Here is a 13113-nt window from a genome sequence, read left to right on the forward strand (position 1 = left end):
TGATTGTGATTGTGAGGAGAGGAGATTTTCCTCTGGGGATTATTGGTCAGCCCTGGAGCGCAGCCACGGAGGGCAGAGTTACATGATGCACCTGAACACATCAGCCACGTATTGTCGGCATGAATCTCGTTTACCAGTAAAAATCCATAAATTAGCCTCATTGTTTAAGTCACTGGGTTTCAAGTGTGTGAAATAGTAGCGGCTGACAGTCCAGACATTACAATAAGTTCCAGTACGCGCCGTACGCTAGAAAAAAGTCCTGGTACGCTGAGGGGTAAAATTTAAAAGTGCCGGTACTGCACTACAACTATAAATAAATATATATATGTATATGTGAATATATATATATATATGTATATGTGTCTGTACTATATATACACACACACATATACATGTATATATATATATATATATATATGTGTGTGTGTGTGTGTATATATATATATATATATATATATATATATATATATATATATATATATATATATATATATATATATATATATATATATATATATATATACATGTATATGTGTGTGTGTATATATGGTACAGACCAAAAGTTTGGACACACCTTCTCATTCAAAGAGTTTTCTTTATTTTCATGACTATTGACATTGTAGATTCACACTGAAGGCATCAAATCTATGAATTAACACATGTGGAAATATGTACTTAACAAAAAAGTGGAAAACAACTGAAAACACGCCTTATATTCTAGGTTCTTCAAAGTAGCCACCTTTTGCTCTGATTACTGCTATGGACACACTCTGCAATCTCTTGATGAGCTTCAAGAGATAGTCACCTGAAAGGGTTTTCACTTCACAGGTGTGCCCTGTCAGGTTTAATAAGTGGGATTTCTTGCCTTATAAATGGGGTTGGGACCATCAGTTGTGTTGTGCAGAAGTCAGGTGGATACACAGCTGATAGTCCTACTGAATAGACTGTTAGAATTGGTATTATGGCAAGAAAAAAGCTGCTTAGTAAAGAACGAGTGGCCATCATTACTTTAAGAAATGAAGGTCAGTCAGTCCGAAAAATTGGGAAAACCTTGAAAGTGTCCCCAAGTGCAGTCGCAAAAACCATCAAGCGCTACAAAGAAACTGGCTCACATGAGGACCGCCCCAGGAAGGGAAGACCAAGAGTCACCTCTGCTGCGGAGGATAAGTTCATCCGAGTCACCAGCCTCAGAAATCGCAGGTTAACAGCAGCTCAGACTAGAGACCAGGTCAATGCCACACAGAGTTCTAGCAGCAGACACATCTCTAGAACAACTGTTAAGAGGAGACTGTGTGAATCAGGCCTTCGTGGTAGAATAGCTGCTAGGAAACCACTGCTAAGGACAGGCAACAAGCAGAAGAGACTTGTTTGGGCTAAAGAACACAAGGAATGGACATTAGACCAGTGGAAATCTGTGCTTTGGTCTGATGAGTCCAAATTTGAGATCTTTGGTTCCAACCACCGTGTCTTTGTGCGAAGCAGAAAAGGTGAACGGATGGACTCTACATGCCTGGTTCCCACTGTGAAGCATGGAGGAGGAGGTGTGATGGTGTGATGGTGCTTTGCTGGTGACACTGTTGGGGATTTATTCAAAATTGAAGGCATACTGAACCAGCATGGCTACCACAGCATCTTGCAGCGGCATGCTATTCCATCCGGTTTGCGTTTAGTTGGACCATCATTTATTTTTCAACAGGACAATGACCCCAAACACACCTCCAGGCTGTGTAAGGGCTATTTGACCAAGAAGGAGAGTGATGGGGTGCTGCGCCAGATGACCTGGCCTCCACAGTCACCGGACCTGAACCCAATCGAGATGGTTTGGGGTGAGCTGGACCGCAGAGTGAAGGCAAAAGGGCCAACAAGTGCTAAGCATCTCTGGGAACTCCTTCAAGACTGTTGGAAGACCATTTCAGGTGACTACCTCTTGAAGCTCATCAAGAGAATGCCAAGAGTGTGCGAAGCAGTAATCAAAGCAAAAGGTGGCTACTTTGAAGAACCTAGAATATAAGGCGTGTTTTCAGTTGTTTCACACTTTTTTGTTCAGTATATAATTCCACATGTGTTAGTTCATAGTTTTGATGCCTTCAGTGTGAATCTACAATTTTCATAGTCACGAAAATAAAGAAAACTCTTTGAATGAGAAGGTGTGTCCAAACTTTTGGTCTGTACTATATATATATGTATCAATACAACCATCTTACCAGCAGCGCTCTCCAGATGTTTTCATTCACATTTCACGCTGATTTCCCACGCTATCATCTGCGATCACGCTGGAATTACATGATCGCGCTCTCAGGGCGAGATCTTGTTGAGCCATTTTGGCTCTGCGAGACACCGTTGCACATGCGTGAGCCTCAGGTGTCCTGTTTATCTGGTTGCTAAGCAACTGCCATGCCCCAGCTCATCCATCACACGGTTTAAGCATTGCAACACAGCCACACACACACAGCCACACACACACACACACACACACACACACTCTGTACATAGCGTATGCTGTTTAGTAGCTTACATCCCAGTGTTAGATGACGTTAACTAGTTAGATGTGTTGGTTTATGAAATCATTTTTGAATTGATTTGTGAATTAATAATTTTTTTGTTGATAAACAGCCTGTAATTCCACGTTATTATTGTATATTTATTGTTGACATTTGCTGGTTTGTAACAGTCTGTGCTTGAATCTCACACCTTGCCTTTTATTAAGATTGTTATATTTTACACAGAAATATTAACAAACTTAAATAAATCCTTTTCCAACAATACTGACAGTTTGGCAATTAGATATTTCTGGATTCACCGGCTGTGCCCCTTTTAATTATTAATGAATAAATAACTCATTTATTAAAATTAATAATTTGCCAATAATAAGGGGCGATCCAGACAAGAACGCTGGTTCACGAAAACGCACTGTTTTTGGCTGATCATCCACACGAGACGGCATTTTAAACAGTTTTTTTGGATTATGGGTCCCAGTGTGAGGAGTGGACGACAAAGACGATCATCTCTTGAAAAAAGATGACGTAATTGCCGCCCCTCTCCCCACCACCATGGTCTGCAATGTCATCTGATAACCACAACAATCCCTGACTACATGATCTAGGTCGAGCTGCAGAAGCTACCGACGTGAACCAGAGGAGGAGTAGGGCCATAGACTTACTGTATATAACTCGGAGTTATATAGAAGTCTATGAGCAGGAGTCTTTCTATGTGCTCAGTGTCTTCTTCTGAATTTTTGGTATATTTGGTGAGTCATAGCGCCCCTATAGTCCTGGCATATGTACTATATGCCCAGAAGCCTCATGTTGAGCCGTGTTCATAGTGACGGGGCGACGGAATTTTTTGAGAACGCCGGGGAGAAAAAAGATAGTTTTGACTTGTGTGGACAAGGCCTAAATTAGTTTTAATAATTCAATAACTTTAAGCAATTAATCAATTAATTTAAGAATTATTAATAAGTAAAAGACAGTTTACTTAAAAAAAATTATTTAAACTTTTCATAAATTTTTTCAGGTGATTTATTACTCTCAGTAATCTATTACTTACAGTAATTTAATACTAATGACCAAATCTAAATGCCAACATCATCATGCTCTATTTACTCTCTGGCGAGCGTTCATTTCCGGATATAGCAGTCTCAAGTGAGCATCTGTTGTATTTGAGTGACATTGTCCAGGTGGTTTGGCCTGCTCTTAAAGGTGCAGTGTGAATGCACACCACAAGGTGTGAACACCTCCACCGCCCCATTCTCATTCTCTCTCTGCTCACTCTTTATCTGCAGGATCTCTGACAGTGGAATTGGATATTCATGGTCTGAGCTTCCCGCCCTCATCACATCTGCAGTGAATGGATTTATGTCTGAGAATTCCTACCCCCTAAAATATATTTGAATCTTTTCTCACAATCTGCCACTCTATCCTATCTTTTTCTCACCATCTAATCTCTAACCAAAAAAGCCCAAACCCCTATATCTGTAAGCCTGGTTCTGCAGAAAGTCTCCACCTGAGTCTGGTTCTACGGAAGGTCTCTTCCTCTGACTCTGGTTCTGCAGTCTTTTCACTGTAAAAGTAACTGGAAATGACTGTGTTGTATTTGACAATGTAGTGTGTGCGTGCGTGCGTGCGTGCGTGCGTGCGTGCGTGTGTACTGACTTGTAGATGAGTCTGCCTCTGTCTCTTGGGTTCATCTTGCCCCACTCTCCCTCTTCGAAGGCTTCTTTAGCAGCAGCCACAGCTTTGTCCACATCAATAATCTGAGCCAGAGACACGTCGCAGACAGCCTGGATGGCCCAACATATCAGTCACACAGCCAGAAAGGAGTAATTAAGCATACATTGATCACAAACCCATTAGATTTATAATATCGTACACCACTCACCTTGACTATGGTTGAACTGCACAGAAAGTGAGTTAGATTATTTAGTGGACACATTGATGAGTCTAAAACCGCTCTGTTTGGGCAAGTGTGAAAGCTCACTCAAACTCTGGTTAGGAACAAAGAGATTAACTCTGGTCCACCTAAAAACGTGGGTCTTGGTTCACTTGCCAGTGAACTGTGGTCTAGTTCGCATACATTGTGAAAGCATCAGGGACTCTAGCGGCCCAAGAGAGAGAGTATAACGTACAGCGCAGCACATTTTGGGTAGGTAACAAACAAAGCTAACAATCTGAAGAAGCAGATAAAAAAGTAGTAAGGAAGAAGTAGAGGGAGTAGTGAAGAAGGAGTAGATGATTAAGTATAGGGAGTAGTGAGGAAGAAGTCGTGAGGAAGGAGTAGTGAGACCTTGACATTGACACCTGGTCTGAAGACCATCTATCACAGTTGCTTGTGGCTACCCACTAAACGTGAGGAATGTCCACTTTCAGACTGGACCATTCCAGACTGGACCACACACACACTCACACATACACGCACATGAACACCCTTCCCAAATCTATCCGAGTCCCCAGACTATCCTGGTGGGAAAGTTTCTCACCGTGCCGTCAGTGGGGTTAATGGTCTGATAGGTCCTTCCTCCCTCTGCATCAACAAACTCTCCATTGATGAACAGCTGATGAGGCATCTTTATAGTAATGTTGTTGATATTTTTCTCCACCTGAGGCAGTGAACAACAGCACTCATCAACACGTGTTCTTGATTTGATAAATAACACACACTGGATTGAAAGATCTCACATAATCAATGAACAGCTCCTGTGCATTATCTTCCCCTCTGAGCTTCCTCACACACATCTGGATGAAATCCTGGAAGGTGGTGTTCATATACACATCCTCATTCTGCAGCAGGCAGCTGGCCCGAAGCTTCACCTCCTCAACAAGCCTGAAAGCAACATGAGCCAGAAAACTTTCAAACGGTATGGGAGAAACTGACTGTTTTTTAACTTCGATAAAGAGGACACAGTGTTGGATATTTTCTCTGAGATGCCTTGAAATTTTCATATCTTCAAACAGATAGAACATTCAGCAAAATATTTTTCCATAACCAGATACACATATTTAGATCTTTTAAAGGTTACTCAGCATGATTAATTATGTCTAAATAATCTGTTCTCTACACTCAATGGTTAAAAAACAAAACAAAAAAATCTATTACATGAAGTAAGGACAGAAAATATGCCTTTTCTGTATGAAAAAAAAATGCAACAACAAAATAACAGCTTTTGAAATCTCACTGGACAATTAAAAACATGAAATAATGTTCTGTGCCCTGTGACAGACTGGCGACCTGTCCAAGTGTATCCTGCCCTTGCTCACAGTATGCTGGGATTGGCTCCAGCACCCCATGACCCTTAACTGGATAAGCGGATAGAGGATGGATGGATAGATGGATGGATGGATGGATGGATGGATGGATGGATAATGTTCTGTCTCTTCTCTTTTAGAAAATCTAGATATAACAAAATCTTTTCCAATTAATCTCATGTAATATTTTTATGTAATAAAATGCAGGAGCCCTTCCTGGACTGTGGCCTTGTTAAGGCGGAAGGGCTTGGTCGTCTAGTGATCTCCAGAGTGATGCCATCCGGAACACATGCTCCTGGTAGGGCCACCCAAGTCGGACATGTCTGGAGTGAAGGTCGAGAAATTAACACCTTATACAGTTGTCATAGTTCAGGTTTTGTTACCTGACCACATCCATGGAAGCAGCACCAGACTTGAAGAAATCTGTGGAGTCATCTATCATGCTGACATTCGTCAGGATGCTCTTCCACACTGCCTGAAGAAAGAAGAAGCTTGGATCAGCACAACAACAAAAGGAGAGTTAGAATTTATTCTAATCTCTCTTGAATTATCAGAAGATTTCCTACCTTCATCTGCTCAGCAAAGGATTTCTCTGCCTCAGTCAGCTCCAAAGTAGTACTGCTACCGGACTGAAAATACTGCGCTGCAGCGATCATTTTACCAGAGTCAAACTGTAGATTCTTCACCAGCAACTAGACCGGCACACAAAAATCAGCATGTTTGTACATCTACAGCTGGAGGCATAATCATGAGATTTATCAAGACAAAGTATTTCAAAACTCAAGATAACACAAAGAAACCTACAACATCTATCATTGAAATATGCACAGTGCATAATATACATAGATAGAAGTAGAATACAATGCATCACATAAGAAAGATATCGGTATATATTAAAAAACCATGCTTTACAAACATTCAGATAACAGTTGATAAAAACTTTAACTACATCACTGAAAGTAATCATTTCAGGAGTTGTTTTTGAAATTATTCGATAACTTACTGAATTTTAAGGACTTTTCAGACACCGTCTGCAAACTGCTTAGTTTGTCTCTTTCTGACAGTCACACACTACCACATAAATAAAACACTGATACAGAACTGACAGCACATTTTTATGCTGCTCTGATTACTCCTGTTCTATTTGTATATACAGTAGAACTTCTGAGGAGCGGACCCGGTAAGAGCGGACACCATGTACTGGACGGTCCTCACATAGCAGACGGGTCCGGCATCAATCCGGCACTGCTGGCTGACTTCTGGCATGGCAAGTTGTATGTCAACCGGATGTGTGCCAGGTCCGGCAATGACAGCACCGTTTATATGATGGTATGCCGCACGTGGCCCGAATGTGGTTTGGTTTATCTGGTCCAGATCTTTCATGCCAGATATGGACCACTTGTGGCTGACCTTATGTCATCCATATGTCTCATAAACATGCATTTTTTTCAGGGTGAACTCAAAATAATTCTTGTCTTACTTTTAATATATTTTTCTATTTTAATTGATGTCTGAAAAGCCAAACAAAAATAATGGTTAAAAGGTTTTTCCACGTTTAATGGTTTCTGAAAAGTCAACCAAAAATAATGGATAAGCCTAGTTTTTTAAATGTTTTGCTACTTCTCTTGGTGTCTGTTGCGCTGAACTGCAGTGCCTCTGTCTGACTCAGTGTGTCAGGTTGTGGGTGACACCCCACCTGAACAAAGGCAAGCCAGAACCAGAGCCTCAAACCAGTCGAGTCACTTTATCTCAGGATGTGTTGTCTGTGGGGCATCAAGCATAAGAAAAAGCTGTACTTCTGCAAAAAGTTCCGTGGGCTCAAGTTCACAGAGAAGAAGGATGCAGTACGGAAACTGGGAGTCTGCTGGAAATGTCTGGAGCTCCATGATGATGAGAATTACTGCAAAACGTCATTCCTGTGCAACAATTCTGCGTGTGAGGAAAAGAGAGCCAAAGACCACCACTATTATCTGTGTCCCACTGCTGAAACGTTCAGAAGCAGCGCAACCCAGAAGAGGCGCAGAGGCAGAATAGTGGGAGGTGGTAGCAGGAGGAATTACACAGAGGCCCAAGAAAAACTCTTCGGAAAGCTCCCACTTGAATTGACCCAACAATGATGAGATGCTTTCAGCAACACAGCTGTAAGCGCCTCTCATGCTGCAAAGAGTCACTCAAGCCTGCTGGCAGAGAGCGGCGTAGTGGAGTGGCCTGTCATCATGATGCTTTTGGAAGTGAGTGCTAATACTGGACAAAGGATTGGGACTTTGATCAACCTGACCAATTATATCACTCATGAGGCAGCAGGTCGGCTTAATCTCAGAAGTGAAAACGTCTCGCTTGTGGTCGATGATGTAGGAGTCATGAAAGCCCTTGTTAAAACAAAGCGGTACCTTTTGAAAATCCGTGTCAGCACCTCAAGAGGCACGTTCAGTTCCCACCAGCTGGTTTGCTATGGCCTAGACAGGATCGCAGACATCCATAGGCATGTGTCAGTTAGAAAACTGCAAAAGTGTTTCCCAGATGTCCCGCTCAGTGACCTGATAAAGGCCAAGCGAGATCCACCTCCTCATAAGTCACAAGGAGGGTCAGCTGGCACCACAAAAAATCCGTACAGTGGGGGACCTCGTGCTGTGGGACGGCCCAATGGGAAAAACTGTTGCTGGCACCCATCCAGAGTTGATAGAGGAGGTTGCTGTATCAGCCCGCAGAACAAGAACGCATTTCGCAAGGACTATGAGAACTGCTGCTGTGAAATTTGAAGATCACACCTGTGTAGTTCCCTTTCATTCTCCGCAAAGCCAGCAATCCGCAATCGTTATCCAACCTTGGGGCTCATCCGGGAATTGTCAGCCAAGCACTAAAGAAATGACTCTCACTGAAGAAAGGGAGCTGGAAGTGGTAAAGAATGGCCTCACATACGCAGGTGCTGATGACCACAGTAAGAAGACTCACTGGCATGCCAAGCACCCCTGGGTGGAAGACCCAGCCACATTACCAAGCAACAAGGGTGCAGTAGAAACTACATTCCTGAGAACGGAGAAGCAGCTGGTCAGGGAACAGAGTGGAAGGCAACCTATGCTGCTCAAGGTCATGAAATGGTCGAGCGCAGGGCTTTAAGGAAGTGGTCTTAAGACATCCTTCAGGCTTGGACTGGTCCAGTGTGGTACACCAGCCACCTCATCGTACCCAACCCACACCCTACCTGGAACATAAGTAAAAAGTTCAGAGTGGTGAGTCTAAATGATCTCCTAATAAAGGGCCCTGACACTGACAGCTTTAGGGAAATTCAGAGGAGCATGCAACTTCAACATTGGTGGTGGATCTTTGGTCCACTGAACATTGCTGACATCATCACTTGTGGGGCTGGTCCAAAAGACTTGGATGATAATTCACCATGGCAGCAAGGCCCAAAGTACCTGAGTCTACCAGCTGATGAGTGGCCAATTAAGTCTGCAATGGATGTATCAGCTACTGCTAGAGAGAGAGATGGAAAGATGCAGAAAAAATCCTTTCCTGCTGCACCCACAAGAGCTCGTGTGACAAAAGAGCCACCAGAACTGGAGCTTTGGAAGCCACCTGATGGTGCGGCTGTCCGAAACCTGGTAGATGACGGACGATCGAGCAACCTAAATCGCCTGGTTAAGATGGTCCCCCAGGTTTGGGGGGCAGCAAAATGCTTCACAGGTCAAAATAGAACCTTGGAAACTCCAAAGTGGGAGGCAGTATCATCAGCTTGAGTTGTTACTGAGAGAACACCAAGCTGCTTTAAGCGGGGCCAGCTTTCCAACCACTACAATACTACTACTAAACTGGCTGGTGGTCTACAAAGAGGAAGAAACAGGACTACTGGTTTGTGGTGGGAGGATACATGCTTTAATGAAGACAGTGTTGTGGCAAGCAAGCTCCTATACCCCTGAGGTGAGACTGGCAACATCAGCACACAGATGTCCTGGCTTCAAAAAGCCTGCATCCAAGCATCCGGAGGGACCTTCAGTTCACAATCCTCTATCGGGGTGTCCAACGTTTGGTGGTCCTGGGAGTAGGAGCAGGCAGGAAGTCGAGAATGGAATCCCTGACCATTGACTAGATAACTGTGTGCGATCTTTCCATCGAGTTCCGTGGGAAGATCGAGTGGCAGGTGTTGGGCTGAACTGCAGTGCCTCTGTCTGACTCAAGGCCTCTGCATACTCCCTTTTGAACCCATAAGAACAAGAAGACAATTCGACAGTGACGTCATCCAGCAGCAGAAAAAAAAAGCTTTTTCGGCAGGACTGTTCATACTCCGATAAGAAGCTGCCGAACTCGCAGGCCACGCCCCCTCGCCGCAGGCACAAGTCTGTGAAGCGGCGTTTAAACTTTTCAACTGCACAGTTTATTTCTGGCCTCCAGTGCTTTCAGAAATACATTTCTCTGAACTTTTTCAGTTATAAAAAAGTTTTTGTCCGAGCGCGATGTTAGTCCAGTTTTAACTACAGGAGCTGACAGCTGTTCGGGATGCGTTCAGGTGCATCACATCAGCCTACACTCCGACATTTTAACGAGCTGCGGCGCTCGTACAGTAGCGCTGTTACAAGCTAAATATGATTAAAATATTATCGATAGTCATGAGCGAACTAGAACACGCATGCGCAGCACACGGCAGTGCAGAGGTTTCGGCAGTGCGGCTCCCACATAGTTCGGCCAGGGTGGTTGGCACAGCCGAAACAAATTTGTTCGGCCAGAAGGAGCTGGCCGAAGGAAATGACGTCATTTTGTTCGACAGGACCCCGCACTGCCGAACTTTCGTCTTGTTCTTATGGAGTATGAAGAGGCCTTCAGTGTGTCAGGTTGTGGGTGTGGCTTCCAGGCTGAAGCCAGCAGATCAATTGCATCAGGTGGAGGTGATCTGCTAATCAAGGAGGTTTGGAGGCATTCACTCAGAAAGCAGTGAGCAGTGAGCAGGGAGTCTGGACTGCAAAATCAAGAGGAAACGGAGACTGCGACAGAAAGCTTGCATCAAAAACAGGAAGAAGGAGCCGGTGAGCTTTGGTCATGAGTGTTTCTTGCATGTTGACTGCCATGAGCTGTTGTTAGGCATGTGGTTTAAAAGGCCATTAAAATGTTATGGTAACATGTTGGTGGGAGAGACATTGAAAAAAATGTGTATCTTTAAAAGTAATTTAATATGAATTTATAAGACTTAAAATCTGCTAAAAGTTAAAATCAATATTGAGCAGTGATTTAAAATGCATTTCAGTTATTTAGGGTATTTTTAAGTATGGAACATGTCTACTTTCTCTTACCCATTTCTTACTTAATTTAATGGTTATTTATTAGTCTAAGAAATTAAGTATTGGATTCTTGAGTTGCATTTGAGTCTTTGTGTTTGTATTTAAAAGTTTTTCACCTGTTTGGCTGGGTCAACTTTCAAATAAAGGAAAGAAAGGAAACAAAGTGGTCATTGAGTGAATTCCAGTTTGTCTTCTGAAGCAAGCTCGCCTTTCAAGTGGGGGAAACTGTAATCTTAAACCTCACAAAAGTGAGGAGTACTTGACAGTGTCTGAAAAACCAAGTATTACCTTTCAAATGTTTTTTCCACTTTTATTGGTGTCTGAACAGCCATCTAAAAATGAAGTCTGACTCTTAAAATGATGTTCTTCAATTGGTGTCTGAATAACCACCCACACACTACCACCCACTCCTGTTTTTTTCATATCATTCAAACTCAAACACATTTACATCACATGCTCGACACTGCCGGATAACTGTAATTTTTCAGAATTGAATGAGTAATAATTAGAAGATGACGCTAGACTTTACTGAGTTACAGCCGTTTGTGCTGTCCCTCTAAGGCCCCATTTACACAACAACGAATTCGAGTGTCTGCAAAACTTGCTTCACTTTTGGGGGGTCCGTTTACACAACGCCAGTTTGCGGATGCACTGTATCCGCAAAGTTTTTAATCCGGCTTCCAAGGTGGAAAGATTCTTTCATGGGGCAAATCCCTCCTGCAGAGACTGCTGGAGGCTACAGAGCCTGTTACTACGCATGCACATCTCTCCCCCTCCCTCCTGCTCATTCAGGTGTAAACAAACATAGCAGCCGCGTAGTGCTACGACTCGCGGTCCATATTCTAGTTTTATCGTCCAGATCAGTAGTTTAATAGTTGAGACTCTCCCCTGATAGCATCCGACGTGTCATCAGTCCATGCGGATGTCGGGTTCTCTCCATTGTCATCACGTTTATAGTGTGTTGTTCTCTGCACACACGTCTGTGTAGTTTCATTACAAAATCAAGCAACAGCGCCCTCCAGTGGTCCGGCATACTAACTACATCGTTGTCTCTGCTGCAGTGTAAACGCCTCCACTTTTTTTTAGCGGATTAGGTGTTGTCACGTGAAATGTTGTCATGTAAACAGGGCCTGAAATGACAGCCCCTGAAGTCTACCTCACACTCTGCCTGACAACCAACCAATCAACCGTGTGCTTTGCTCTCATTGGCCTTCCCTCAACATCCAGCAGTTGATACGTTACGAATAAGATTTAGGAGGTAGTCGCAGTTTAGCCGCAGTTCCACCATGCAGTACGTGCCGGAGCCGGGTGGAGAGGGAGGGTATGGTATAGAAAAGAGCACCCAAGCCCAACTCTGTCACGCATAGGGTTGCCAACCGTCCCTTGAAAAATGGAATCGTCCCATATTCGCAAACAAAAGTATGTGTCCCGTATTAAGCTGAAAAGGGACGCACTTTGTCCCATATTACCATGAGAATCAAAAATAAGTCTGTATGATGTCAATGGAATTTATGACAAACAGGGCGCTTTATATCAAAACTTAGTCAACTTATTCCACCGCCTCTCCTTCTCTGTGACCAATGAGCTGACAGCAAACTCACACACGAGTATGACAATACAGAATCCCAATTACCTCATTCGTTGAGGTGCAGTTGCTCGAGAACAAGTTACCAGAAGAAAACAAATGAGCATACAAAGCAGCATGGTGACAGACTCTGATAGTACACCTTCGACCAGCAATGCTTCTCCAAAAAAACATAAATAAAGGCTGCAGAAATACAGGGAGGAATGAGAAGAAGTCAACATCTGAGAGGAAAAAGTGCATGATAATAATCTTCATGGTAAGTTTTCTTTTTTCTCAGTACTTTACTGCCTTGTCATGAAATGATGTGCATGCTTTAATATTAGTTGAGGTGTGTAAAGCTTTCCTAATGTTGAGAAGTTTGGCTCATGTGATGTTTAGAGTATCTAGCTAAGAACTGTGCTTAGTTAGCAGCTTGCTTTACTGTAGGAGGAATCCTTATCAATGGTTGGTTTTTTAATTCAACTTTATTTATATAGCACCAAATACAACACAGTCATTTCTAGGTGCTTTAAACAGA

General features: G+C 43.1%; 1 protein-coding gene across 2 annotated transcripts in view; it reads right to left on the reverse strand.

Moving 5' to 3' along the window:
* LOC308109049 (cytosolic 10-formyltetrahydrofolate dehydrogenase-like) overlaps positions 1-13113 on the reverse strand; it is a 116552-nt gene that overhangs the window by 48951 nt on the left and 54488 nt on the right. For both annotated transcript variants that reach the window (XM_080462395.1, XM_080462396.1), the window contains exons 8-12: positions 6308-6433; positions 6125-6216; positions 5175-5319; positions 4976-5095; positions 4152-4279 (exon numbers count right to left, since the gene is read on the reverse strand). In XM_080462395.1, the coding sequence (XP_080318521.1) occupies positions 4152-4279; positions 4976-5095; positions 5175-5319; positions 6125-6216; positions 6308-6433 (611 nt within the window). The remainder of the gene's footprint in view (positions 1-4151; positions 4280-4975; positions 5096-5174; positions 5320-6124; positions 6217-6307; positions 6434-13113) is intronic.

The sequence above is a fragment of the Lipophrys pholis genome (genome assembly GCF_963383615.2).
Source record: "Lipophrys pholis genome assembly, chromosome: 4".
In the NCBI taxonomy this organism is placed as follows: Eukaryota; Metazoa; Chordata; class Actinopteri; order Blenniiformes; family Blenniidae; genus Lipophrys; species Lipophrys pholis.